The 13,116-nt window shown below is 37.0% G+C and overlaps 1 protein-coding gene across 6 annotated transcripts in view; it reads right to left on the bottom strand.

The window, feature by feature from the left end:
- Rasa2 (RAS p21 protein activator 2) overlaps positions 1 to 13,116 on the bottom strand; it is a 111,346-nt gene that overhangs the window by 53,790 nt on the left and 44,440 nt on the right. For all 6 annotated transcript variants that reach the window (XR_012443121.1, XM_020170485.2, XM_074059163.1 and 3 more), the window contains exon 5: positions 7,727 to 7,803. Coding sequence is in view for 5 of the 6 variants with exons in the window: in XM_020170485.2 (XP_020026074.1) it covers positions 7,727 to 7,803 (77 nt within the window). In the remaining variant the exon portion in view is untranslated. The remainder of the gene's footprint in view (positions 1 to 7,726; positions 7,804 to 13,116) is intronic.

Below are 13,116 nucleotides of genomic sequence, written 5' to 3'. Positions count from 1 at the left end.
TTGAGAGTATGCAAGTATACTCATGCTGATGTATTGCGTATCCATAGATGATTTGTCCCTGCACCCAATCACTTTTCCATGTATTTTTAATCCACACATAATAATTGTACATATTTAGGGGTACAGTGTGAGATTTCAATACATGTATACAATGTGCAATGATTAAATGAGGGAAATTGGCATATTCAGCACCTCAGATATTTCTTTGAGTTGGGAATGTTCAAAATCTTCTCTACTAGCTATGCTGAAATATTCAATGAATTGTCAGCTACATATTATCCTACTGTTCTGTAGAGCGTAACACTCCTCACAGACAAGTGCACCTGTACTCACTAAGCATACTCTTCCCACTGCTCTTTACTCTACGTTATTCCCAGGCTCCAGTAGCCACTATTTTATTCTTACCTGGAGATCAACTTTGTGGTTTTCACCTGTAATTGAGAACACACAGCATCTGTTTTTCTGCCAGCACCAAATCATTATTGTGGTGTTGTCAATGCTGATTTTCAATTTCCATTATTCCTCCTACAATTATTGAGACTTCTGCTATATGGAAAAGCAGCCATTTCTCCTCTACACGTGTATTTACATCAGAATTGATTTTAACCCATTATTATTGTTTATTTATTGTGAGCCCCAAATTGTCCCAAATTTGGTCATTTGGGGTTTTTTTTCACGTTGTTTTCAATTCCTTTCTATTTACCTGTTATATTTTTTATTACTTCTTTATCTTCTGACTCCACAAAATATTCTAGCTCTGTATTTTTTCAGGTCCAGCCACTAACAAAAAGGAGGTCAGGTTCTTTTTATGGGAGCTGTACTGTCTAAAACTGCAGCCATGAGCCACATATGGCTATTTAAGTTTAAATAACTTCGTTCTTCAGTCTCACTAGTCATATTTCAAGCTGATGGCTATTATGTTGGAGAGTGAAAACATAACGTGAAATACTTCTGTCATCATACAAAGTTCTACTGGTCAGTGCTGACTGGAGAATGGTATTCAGAAACCAAACATAGGTGCTACATATGGCCATTACTAATGGAATGACACTGCCTCTAGGCCTTCTCAGTGAAAACAACTAGTGTTTCTCTACTCTCTCTCTCTCTCTCACACACACACATACACTCTCTCTCTCTCACTCACTCATGTGCACACACATATCTTTAGACAATCTTTCTTTGAGAACTGTGCCTTCAAAGGAGAGCAGAGGAATGGAGGGTGGGTGTGGGTGAGTAGAGATGAGGTCTTGGGAGATGTATGTCTTTGAGGATGGGAGATATACATTGGTGAGAAGCACACAGGGGAGAGGGTAAAACTAATAACAAAGTAGGAGAAAAAAGGCATAGCTGAAGAAGCAAATATTCACTCTCAAATTGAGAGGGGGCAACTCATATTCCTTAACATAAGGTCAGAAAGCTGGATGCAAACATAGATTTGCATATTTAGGTTCAGGAAAAGTGAAACAAACTTCAAGTCTGTGCTGACAGACAATCTTATAGACATATCAGGGAAGCGTCCATGCGATGCTAAATCTAAAATGAAATCAGTGTGTGACTTTTCTCAGCAATGTCCAAGTATAAGGCAAATACATTCACATAAAGATTCTTCCAGATAAATACGAGGGATGAGGAAAAGAGTGATTAAAAGGAGAGGTTAGGGAACCTGGAAGAAAATGATCACAGTGATAGATCATGGAAAAAGATGCAGAGGAGAGTGAGTAGGTGAGAACATGATGATCAGTGAAGGGGGGTTTTACTAAAGTTAGAAAATGTCACAGCAGGGACTCTGCAGGTCTGGGGAATAAAAACCACTACTAGAATAAATCTTTCCACACATTACTTCCCCAAACCAAAAGTTCAGCAAGAAGTACAATGAAAACCACACATGAAACCATGCCTACAACATATTTCAACATTACCAAAGAACAAAGAATATCTACAAACCTCAAAATATCTGTAAAGTTGAGAATAAATTCCACACAGCTACCACTAGAGCTTTGTTGCTACAAGTCAGAAGAATGCAGACAGTGCAGGCCTTAAGACATTCTAAAAGAAGGAAAGAATATAGGCCAGCACGTATCCATGTAAAGATCCATTGATGAGCATTTATAGTGGTTCCCTTTATAAGAGCTCCCAAATAGGAATAATTCAAGTATCTGCCACCTGGTGAACGTATGAACCGGTTCTATGTAATGGAATAAAAACATGTTGGTTTTCAATTTTTGGGACAAGCTAGAAGCACATTCTTATTTCCTTCACTAAGTATAGTTAAAAGCCCTGAACACTGTATGTAAAATAAATGTAAGAAAATTCTGAAAGGTAAAGAGAAAGTGAACTCATTACAGACCTTGGGATTCAAAGAAAAATATGGCAATCCATTGCCTGGATTTTTTTACTTTATGCCTTCCAGCCTGGGAGCAAGAAAAGCCAGAAAGCTACAAACAGTGGGTATAGATTGTCTAAATGTCCGAAAGAAAGCACTTCATCTAGTTGTCTTTAGCTAAATAATCAGGAAATGGGTAGCCTGACAAGACAGAATCTTTCAAAGCCAATCTACTTGCTTCTGAAAAAAACCATGAACAATACTGTGGCTCTACCCCCACCATCACCAACAAAGACCAAAGTTTTGGGGCCAGGAGAGTGGATCTAGAGTTTCACTTAGCTGGGGCAGTAACAAGTGAATGAGCTCCTGGTCTCCCATGGCTCAGTAGACACCATCTGGGGAGCCAGAATTTCCAGCCACCCAGAAACAGTAAGGCATACCTCCCCCTTAGTGTCAAGATGGTGTCAAAGAAGCCTGAGTGGGAAAGCAGGACTTTACCACCTGACAGGGGTAACCAACCCCTACCAATGTGGTGTCAGTGAAGATGACATGGAAGTAGTAGTGAGGAACCACTCTGTATCCTAGCCAGTGTGGTCTCAAGAGAAGACTAGCCTGACCTTTCTTCACCAATAATGAGCCCTTCTCACCCTTCAATGTAGGTTGAGTAAGGAACATGGACTTCTACCTCTACTGACAATAAGTGAGCAGGCACTCCTCCCTGCTAATATCATAGGATAAAAGAAGCTGGTAAAAAGAGAAGATGTAAGTAAGATACACACTTATAATATTCAAATGTCTGGGATAAACAGATGCTCCTCAACTTACAGTGGGGTTACAGCCCAATAAACCCAGTACAAGTTGAAAATGTATTTGATACTGAACAGCATAGCTAGGCAACACAGTACATTCCACTGCATCAGTTGTTTACCCTTGTGATTGTGTGGCTGTCATCATGAAAGATCAAAATTCAAACTTTGAAGTACAGTTTTTACTGAATGCGTATCACTTCAGTACCACTATGTAGCCAAAAAATTGTACATCAAACTGTGGTAAGTTGGGGATCATTATCAGCTGAAGAAATATTCATCATACCAAGTACCAGAAAAATCTCAATCTAAACAAAAAAAGGCAATCAATGATGCTAACAGGATGACATGAATGCTAGCCAAGTATTCCACCACTGACTATATTCTTGGCCCTGGAGATGACACAGATGTTGGAATTACCTGACAAGAATTTAAAAGTGCACATCCTAAAAAGATTTAATGGACAATTATGAATATGCTTGAAACATAAAAAAAAAAAGCAAAGTTTCATCAAATAACACAAAGTCTCAACAAAAAAATAAAAACTATCACGATGAATCAAGGGCTGGGGGTGTGGCTCAGGGTTGGAGTGCCTTTCTCCCAAGCACATGGCCCTGAGTTCAAACTGCAGGGAAATCAAATGTGAACGTGAGAACTTCAAACCATATCAACTAAAACAAAAAACTCACTAGGTGGGCTCATCAGAAAAATGAAGAGGACAGAGAAAGAAGTGAACTTTAAGACAGAACAATAGAAATTACCCAATACAAACAGCAGAGGGGAAATACTCAGGGTGAGCATTACAAAGAACAGAGCCTCGGGGACCTATGGGACTATAACCAAAGAGCTAACATCTGTGCCACTGGAGTTCCAAAAGGAGAGGAGACCGTGAAGGTGACAAAGATTTAGAAGAAAACAATGGCTGAAAATCCCCCAAATTTGGCAAAAGGCATACATGTACAAATGCAAGAAGCTGCTTTTTTTTCCAAAAAGAAAAAGCCCAAAGAAATTTATTCCCAGATACATCATAGTTAAAACTAAATCACACAGAAAACTAAAGGCAAAGAAAAAAATCTTATTTAGAGAAGCCAGAGAGAAATGGTACATTACCTGTAAAAGAAAAACAATTTGAATGACAGTAAACTTCTCATCAGAAACCATGGATTCCAAAGAGAAGTATATTTTTAAAATACAGAAAGAAAAGTAATGTCAACATAGAATATTACATTCAGGGTAAGTACCTTCTGGAAATACAATCAGACATTATGAGGTAAAGGAGAAGTAGGAGGATGTCACAAGTAGACCTAGAAAAGGGTGGAAATTCTATAAACATAAAGATAATAATAAAAGGAGTGTTGAAATATCAGAAAGAACATGGAAAAAAGCAAAAATGCAGACAAATACATCTACATTTTCTCCTTGTTTCTAAATTAAGTTAGATGACTATTGTTAAGGTTCTCAATGGGTGCAGAGGAAAAATGTTAACTATATTACAAATGAGGGAGGGTAAAGGGATTTGAAAGGTCAGGTTTCTACACTTTAGTAAAATGTTGTTACAGTAGGTTATAGTAAGATAAGCATTTATAATGTGATACCTAAAGTAACCACTTAAAAAGAATCTATAGAGATACAATATAGACATAAAAACACTACAAATAATTCAAAATGGAATTCTGAAAAATGTTCAAGTTGCCTACAGGAAAAAGAAACATGAAAAACAGCAAGACATATTTAAACCTAACAAATCAATAATTATATTAAAAGAAAACATAAGATGCTGACAGTGGGGGCACATGCCTGTATCCCAGAACTTGGGAGGCTGAGGCAGAAGGATCATGAGTTCGAGGCCAGTCTGGGTTACGTATCAAGTTTGAGGTCAGCTTGGGCTACACAGGGAACCTGTTCCCAAAAAACAAAATAAAATAAACAAAAAAAGCAAAAGGTAAAATCACTAAATGTAAGCTGGATTGACAAAAATGAGTTTTAAAAGTGATTCAACTATAATCTGTCTATAAGAAATTACATTTGAGTGGGAAAAAAGCCAGTATCAAAAGGTCACATACTATAACATTCCATTTACATATCTTAACTTGTGTGTGTGTGTGTGTGTGTGTGTGTGTGTGTGTGTGTAGTGCTGAGGATTAAAAGCATGGAAGCAAGCACTCACCACTGAGCTACACTCCCAGCCCTGCTAACTTTTTTGAAATGACAAGATTATAGCCATGGAGATGGAGGGGAGGTTGTCAGGCCTGGGGATGGGGGTGGAGAGTGGCTGTACAGGGCGGCATGAATGTGGGCATCATGGTCAGAACAGCTCTATGCCTTCACTGCAGAGGTGGCTGCACAAAACCACATGTGTGATAACATGATATTTTTGTGCTACTGGGGTTTGAACTCAGGGTCTGGAGCTTGCTAGGCAGGCACTCTACCATTTAAGCCATACCTCCAGTCCTTCTTTTTGCTTCAGTTGTTTTTCAGATAGGGTTTGGAGGTTTTTTTTCCTGCAGACAGTTGGAACAGTGATATCCTCCCTATCACTACCCACCAGTAGCTGAGATTACAGGTGTCAATACCATGGCCAGTCCCATGTACAACTATATACAAACAATGTACCACTGTAAAGTTCTGTAGTCACATAAGATGCAACTACTGAGTGAAGAGCACACTAGACCTCACTGTACTCTTTACAACTTCCTGCAAATCTGTGATCTCAAAATAAAAAAAGTTTAAAAATGAATGCCAATGTTCAAATCTAGACTCCAAAATTTAGTGTGAAGTTGAGCATATTTAGCCAATCTGAACATCAGTTTTGTTATCTATAAAACTGGATAACAATGTATCTTGTTATACTAAAAAAGGACTAGAGATATAGCTTGCCTAGGATGAACAGGCCCTGGGTTCAAGCTCTAGCACTGCAAAATCAACAAGCAGAAAAACATTTTTACATGCAACAATGTAGATGAATCTCAAAAGCAGCATCTTAAGTAAAAGAAGCCCGACAAGAAGCTTGGCATGGTGGTACACACCATAATCCTAGCACTATGGAAGCCAAGGCAGGAGGATTACAGGTATGAGGCCAGCCTATGCTTATCTAGTGAGACCCTGTCTCAAAAAACCAAACTAAACCAAAATATTAACACCAACAAAGACTGGGGGTGGAGAGAGATCTAAGGTGGAATGTAAACAAAACAAACCAACTCAATTAATTCTATTTCAAATGACTGTCATAACCAAATAAAAGCACAAAGGGAGGAGCAGAGCAGGCCTACTCCAGGCTCTTTCAGGACATGCTCTCACAGTCAAGGGAGGAGATACTGCAAACAAGTCCTAAGCTGCTGTGAGCAGGTAAACCCAAATGGAAAAACACTTAAAATGACACTATTTTTACGACATATATTAAACAATGTTAGCATTATGAAAGACAAAGAAAAGCTAGAAACTTCTCCAGTTAAGGTAGATTAGACAAGTCAACTAAATCATCCACTGAATCTTTCTTAGAAGAAAAAAAAAGCTTTCATTAGCATGCTGCTTTTTTTAAAAATTTTATTATTGTACTGGGAGTACACTGTGACATTTACAAAACAGCATGATGCTTTTGACATCCCTCCATACTCCTGCATACACGGGCCCTTTGTTCCCTGTGTCGTATAGTGTTTATGCAACATGAGACAAGCTGGTTAGAGTGGAATATAATAATTATAGATGAAAGCATTAGAGTATAGCTATAGACTAAAGTACTGTAACAATGTTAAAATCCCTGAATTCAGTATCTAAACTACTTATTTATGAGAATATCCTTATTCTTAGGAAATACATTAAGAGATAAAGGATCATAATATATGCAGCCTTCTTTCAAAGTTCATAGGAAAACTTAACTAAATAAATGTTGTTATACATAATTTTAGATATGTATATGTTATTAGAGAGAGAATTTATCAGGAGCTGGGGAGAACCTGTGGTGTGATAAAGGAACACAGCCAGGCTGGGAAGGTAGCACAAGCACCTCACATGTCAGGGGACGTTCAGTTGCCAGTTGAAGCAAAGACAAATAAAGCATCCAGAATGAAGGACATATGGCCCTTGTTGACAAGCCAGAGTGAGGATTTTGAGGGGATGGAAAAAGTAGGAGACTGGGTTAAAATGGGAGATTCACAGAACAGTAAGAAGACTGGAGTCTGGGTGTTAAAAAATGGCCAAGGGTAGAAGAGGTAAAAAGGAACCCGAAGTCCAGGGGATCAATATTGGTAATTTCAGAGCAGGCATTTAGTTCCAGCTCCACAGTCTCTAAAGCTTGGCTTCGCAGTATGAATGTTTCCAGAGGAGATCCTCTGGACACCCTTTACAAGTGCCCTCTGCCAGGTAAATACCCTAACCAGGGATCCTATCATACCTTAATGCCTACACTCAATAAAAGTTGGTTGAATGAGTGAATGAGCACACTAGATGAGGAAAATAAATTGGCTATCAACTTAGTAAAGGAATGACATCAGTTTCATTTTTGAAGTGAATTTCTGAAGCATTTAAATGATGGAGTTGGTTTAAGAACACAAAATGGAGATTTATTTCTAGTTGACTTTGGTAAAAGAAATATGCTTACTGTACAACCAGCTGCTGGCACACAGTTCCATTCTCTGTTATCAGTTCATTCAGTTTTAATTCAAGGTGAACTTTACCCTATGACAAAAAAAAATTACAAACTGAATAATCTATTTTTCTGACAAATATCAATTATAATTAAGCACTTTTTAAGATGCTACTCACATTTAATTACCTACTGACCACCAGCACACAGCCTTGCCCACACTAAGTGCTTTGTTAAATGACTAATACCAACAATGTAGATCAAAGTTCTGAACGAAAACAGTCTAATTAATGCTATATTAAACAGAGTACCAAAGTGTGAGAATTTTATGTGCTGGTTCAATAAATATGTATGCATCTCAATTACTATAGACGAAAAAGAAAGTAACACTTATGTTTTAAGAAAATTTGAAATAAAATTAAACTATAAAATGTAGGATGCTTTTCTCAGAAAAGATAAAGCAACAATAAAGGACAGAGGCAATTCTGTTAAGACAGGAATATCAGACAATTCTAAAACAATAAAACTCAAAGAAGCCAGTAAGACTCAATCTGTTAACAATTACTTTCATGAGTAGGAAGCACTGTGGAAGGGGTTAGGGATCTAGATGTCTGAGACAGTCACTAAACTACTATAAGAAGCTCACAATGTAGCTGGGGAGACAACAGATGAAAGATAAAAACATATGACCAGGTGCATAGGTGGAAAGATGGGACTAAAGTAAATGAATATATTCTTACATGGCTGTTAACAGATAGGGTTTTTTTTCTTTACAGTTCAGTAAGTTTAAAGCCAGTCAAACTGTCAATTTCTAAAGAAACAAAGATGTGAGCAATACGATCTAGAGCTTGGTGTCTCCTCCCGTTAACTGCTTACGAGCAATCCTAAACCGGCTAGGCACAAGTGCGAGATTACCTCTGCCCAGCCAACCAGGCAGTTCCCACGGTGCCAAGTGGAGACTTCAGGGGTTTGTGTCCAGTGGCTGATGATGCCATGATTTCATCACAGGTTAGGAGAGTTCAGAATAACCTCCGTTAGACATTCTTTCAAAGAGTAACTGAATCACCCTCACTACTTTACAGGGAATTGTCATACAAGAATGAATCTGAGGTCCACTAGCTACAAAGGTCAGGGTTAGATGTATAAGCAATGAGCAAAAGTGTTCTTAATACAAAAGAGAAAGTTAAGTTCTAAAGCAACAAAGGCAACCATGGGTTTAAAAAAAAAATGTTAGTACAACTGGAACTAAAGCAAATATTCATATATAACTTAGAAACTAGGTCTTTTACTATTCTTGAATTTCACATTCACCACCTCTGCTGTTCTGGAGTGATCTTGAAGGTTCATGATATGCAGTAACTTGCAATATTACTCAGCCATGATCTGAAGTCAAGTTTCTGTCATGCCGGCATGTGTGTCACGAGGCTAGTAAGGAAGCTTCACAACTGCACAGTATCTGCGTCTCAGAGCAGCTTTACCATTTTAAAACTATGCAGCTTCTAGTTGAAATCATATGCTAACAAAGGACTCCCAACTGTTTCTCAGGAAATGTCTAGGATCTATTCTGTTTCTAACACAATAAAAAACATTAAAATAGAACAGACAGTACTAAAATCATAGTACTGTCAAGTCTAGAAATAAAATGATGTTTAATGGATTCTACCAAGACTATCACTGCTGAGTCAGAGCCTACCTAGTATGTTAATTACTTCCTCTGACTGGTAAACAGAACATTCCTTTGGTATTAGTTAATAACATAATTGCGTATTAACCTGGTCAAGAAGGATGAAGACAGAAGAGGTGACAAAAACACTACAAGTATGGAACCCTAAAATTAAAAGGCACTGTAAATTAAATTAAGGAAGTTGCAATTTGTAAGCTATAAAATACTACCTCATTGAATACTTTAATATGGAAATATATATATGATATTTAGTAAAGAAATGAGTTACAAATTTGGTATGTAACATATTAAACTGTAATATACAGAAACACATGAACATCTACCAAAAAATATTGATAGAAGTTATCTTTAGTTGGTAGAATTTAAGATTTTCCTTTTTTTGCTCTAGAATTTTTCAAAGTTTGACTACTATTCTAGATTTCAAAGTTTCTGCCACTGTATTGCTTTTAGTAAAGGAAAATGAAAAAAAAAGCTGAAAATTATTTGAAGCTGCCTTTTTAGTGTTAGCAAAGCATATCTGTGAACATTTTTAAAAAGTCACTTAGTCTTCCTATCTTTGCACAACATTTCAATTTTCCTTATATTTGTCATCATTTTATAGATTTGGATTACAGCAAAACAAGTTTGTCTGTCTGTCTCCATAGAGGGCAGTTTGTGAGTCCAGCAGAACTTGACAGTTTCTAGCCCCCTTTTTGGGCAGGGATGGGGACTGAGAACAGCCATATTAAGCAATTATGGCCAATGAGATAGAAATAAAAATTGCTGGTGGGATATCATAACTCTCCCCTGGAAAAAGAAAGATTATCCAGAGCTCCCCAATTACTTCCAACATATTTTATATTCTAATGTCCACTATTCCATTAACAATTATTAAACGTGCCAGAAGATAAGGCCAACACCTACAGGAAAAGAGAGACCACAGCAGCAGACTTGTAAGAGATTGAAAGTTTAAAATAGCTATCTTAAATTTTTTTGGTGTTTTTGTTGTTTTATATTTTTTGAGACAGGGTTTCACTTTGTAGCCCAGGCTGCACTTGAACTCACAATCTCAACTGCCTCAGCCCTCCCAAATGTGGGGATTATAGGTGTGTACCACCACACCTGCCTTAAAATGTTTTAAAGATAGAAAACAAAATGAAAAAACCCAGCAGATAATTGGGAACTCTCAAATGAAAAAATTAAAACTAAGCAATAAAATAATAAAAATAATGATGTTTTTAACAGTAAATTAGCCACAACTCAGAAAAGACTGATAAATGGGAGATAGATCTGTCAGTAAAATATTCAGAGTGACTCACAGAAAAGGAAAAAGCATAAGAGACATGGTGAGTAGTCTATTCTACAAATAACTGGAATCCCAATAGATAAAGAAGTCAAAGAACAGTAAGAAAATTGCCTGGAATTTCCCAAAACTGATGAAAGACATCAAGCCACAGATTTAAGAGCCTAGGAACACACAAGCACGACAAATATAAAGAAAACCACAGCTAGGTACCAGTGTAACTGCTGAGAACAGGATGAAAGGAAAGGTCTAAGAGCAACTACAGAAAGCAGAGACATCACTTACAAAGCAGGAGCAACAAGACTCTGACATTGTTTGGTGATAGACATGCAGTACCATTTGGTCCACAACTGCTTTCTAATTATTCAGTCTCCTAAAGGAGGAGGTTCAATGACAGTGAATATTTTATTTACGTCACAGAATTTTGAAAATCAAATATCGGTTTAACTTATAATAAACCAAATCCTTTAAAAAAACCAAACCCAAATCATTAGAAGGTATTATTCACTATACATTTCATAGCATTGATCACAGATACACGCAATTCAGCAACATCACACTATTTCACATTAAGGAGCACTTTTTGGAATTCCTATTACTGATACTGTCTGAGGTTTAGTTCTTCTGTATGTTATTTCAGTTTTACAAAAATGTCAGACAAATATCTGTGCTCCTTTCAAGTTTACATTATGCATATTCTTAGTATAAAAGAATACACGTAAATTTCTGCGCACAGTTTGGGAAACAGAAATGAGCAGAGGTTATTTGGTTGAAATACAATGTATGCACTTAAAATTCTCTCAAATCTAAACATTTTAAAATCACAGGACAATAAGTTTTAGCAACCATTTCCACTATGTTTCAATTGGTTAAAAAAATTCTTACGGGAGAAAAAACACCACTAAAACTTAGATTTTGGACATATTTTTGTTTTGTTTTTGAAATGGAGTCTTGCTATGCTGCTGAGGAAATAAAGGCTTTAATTAACATCTGTCATATTAATAACAATTCTTTATGAAGAGATTTGCTTTTCTTCAAGAAGTATTTAATAATGTAGAATGCTTCTTTCCTGTCATTTCACATATACAACTTTGTAAGTGAAGTTTAAAAAAATCAACCTGCAATAATGAATCATGCTTTTGTATTCATTATGCCTGAATTGTACATGTTTTTTAAAACTGGCATTTGGGTTATTAGCTACAATCATGGTGTTTCTTTCTAAATGCTTGCTTAAAGCATTTAGAAACTTAGTAACTTATGGCACGATCAAGCAATTGAAGGTAAGCTTGTTAGTAAACACTTGTTAAGTAATTACATCAGAAGGACATGACTGACAGTGCATCTGGATCTACTATATATCCATGCTATAAGAGATGCCCTTCATTAATGAGAGCAGCAACTTCTCCAGATTGAAGACTTGGTTTAATCAGTTCCACGCAAAGCTATTCTTTATCAGAGTACCTAAGAAATAAAGAATGGAACAATACTTCTGGCTGTTGTGAGTTCCAGAACCTAACAGCTAATAACTGCAGTCACTAAAGCCTAAAGAGGCTTCACAGGACGGCACCAGATAATCCGTGCTTACATCAACTGCATGAAAAGAGGATGCCACATGGACAGTGATAATCAGGACCAAAAAGTAATGGTGAGGAAGCGGTCACTCAGAATAAAAATCTGCTAAAAGATCAAATAGACTTAGTGACACCATGTCATTGGTAATGAGAGCTATTTGTGCTCTTCCTCTGACCACTCTGGAGTCTGCAGGCACGAGAGAGTAGCCTGAGAAGAGAATGGTTCAACCCAGAGGGAAAAACTACAAAAAGTAGAACCAAGCCTAACTAATTTCAAAAGGTAGAAAAATACACTCATGAAATATTACTATTAATATCTTGAACTTTTGAAAAGAAAACTGAAAGTAATTATTGACAGTATTGAAAAAGCATCTAAGTGACAATTGTTACTTTTTCAACTGTTTTCATATAAAACCCATCTTACTACATGGGGATCTTTTCAGTTGAGGATCAAATCATGTTTCTGCATGTTGCTTTCCTAGACCTTCACAAGCAAAGGGAATCCTTTATACTGAGATATTCATTTCATAAATAATTCTCAGGCAACATGTCAGCAAGTATTTCGGGTAAATCAAACACTTCCCCCTGCAAGGTAAAGATTCCAATTATTTCCTCACCCAACTTATGCAAACATGCCTAGCCAAAGTTCCAAATGGACTGCCTGTCCTACAATGACTGCTCTTCCTTAAATGACTGCTCTTCCAACCAAAGCAAATCAGTCTTCAGTAGACATCTGACCCAAGATTGCCAACTTCTCTCTCCATGTCTAAGCCAGGTCTTAGAGGGCTAGGAGTCTGCCTTGTTACAGACTCAAAAACAGGTGTTGCATGTTTTAGCTGTCAACAAGAGTGGATTTACAGAGACAAAC

Source organism: Castor canadensis, chromosome 17 (genome assembly GCF_047511655.1).
Source record: "Castor canadensis chromosome 17, mCasCan1.hap1v2, whole genome shotgun sequence".
In the NCBI taxonomy this organism is placed as follows: domain Eukaryota; kingdom Metazoa; phylum Chordata; class Mammalia; order Rodentia; family Castoridae; genus Castor; species Castor canadensis.
Note: the sequence above shows the minus strand (reverse complement) of the source record. Positions and strands in the feature narration are given on the sequence as shown.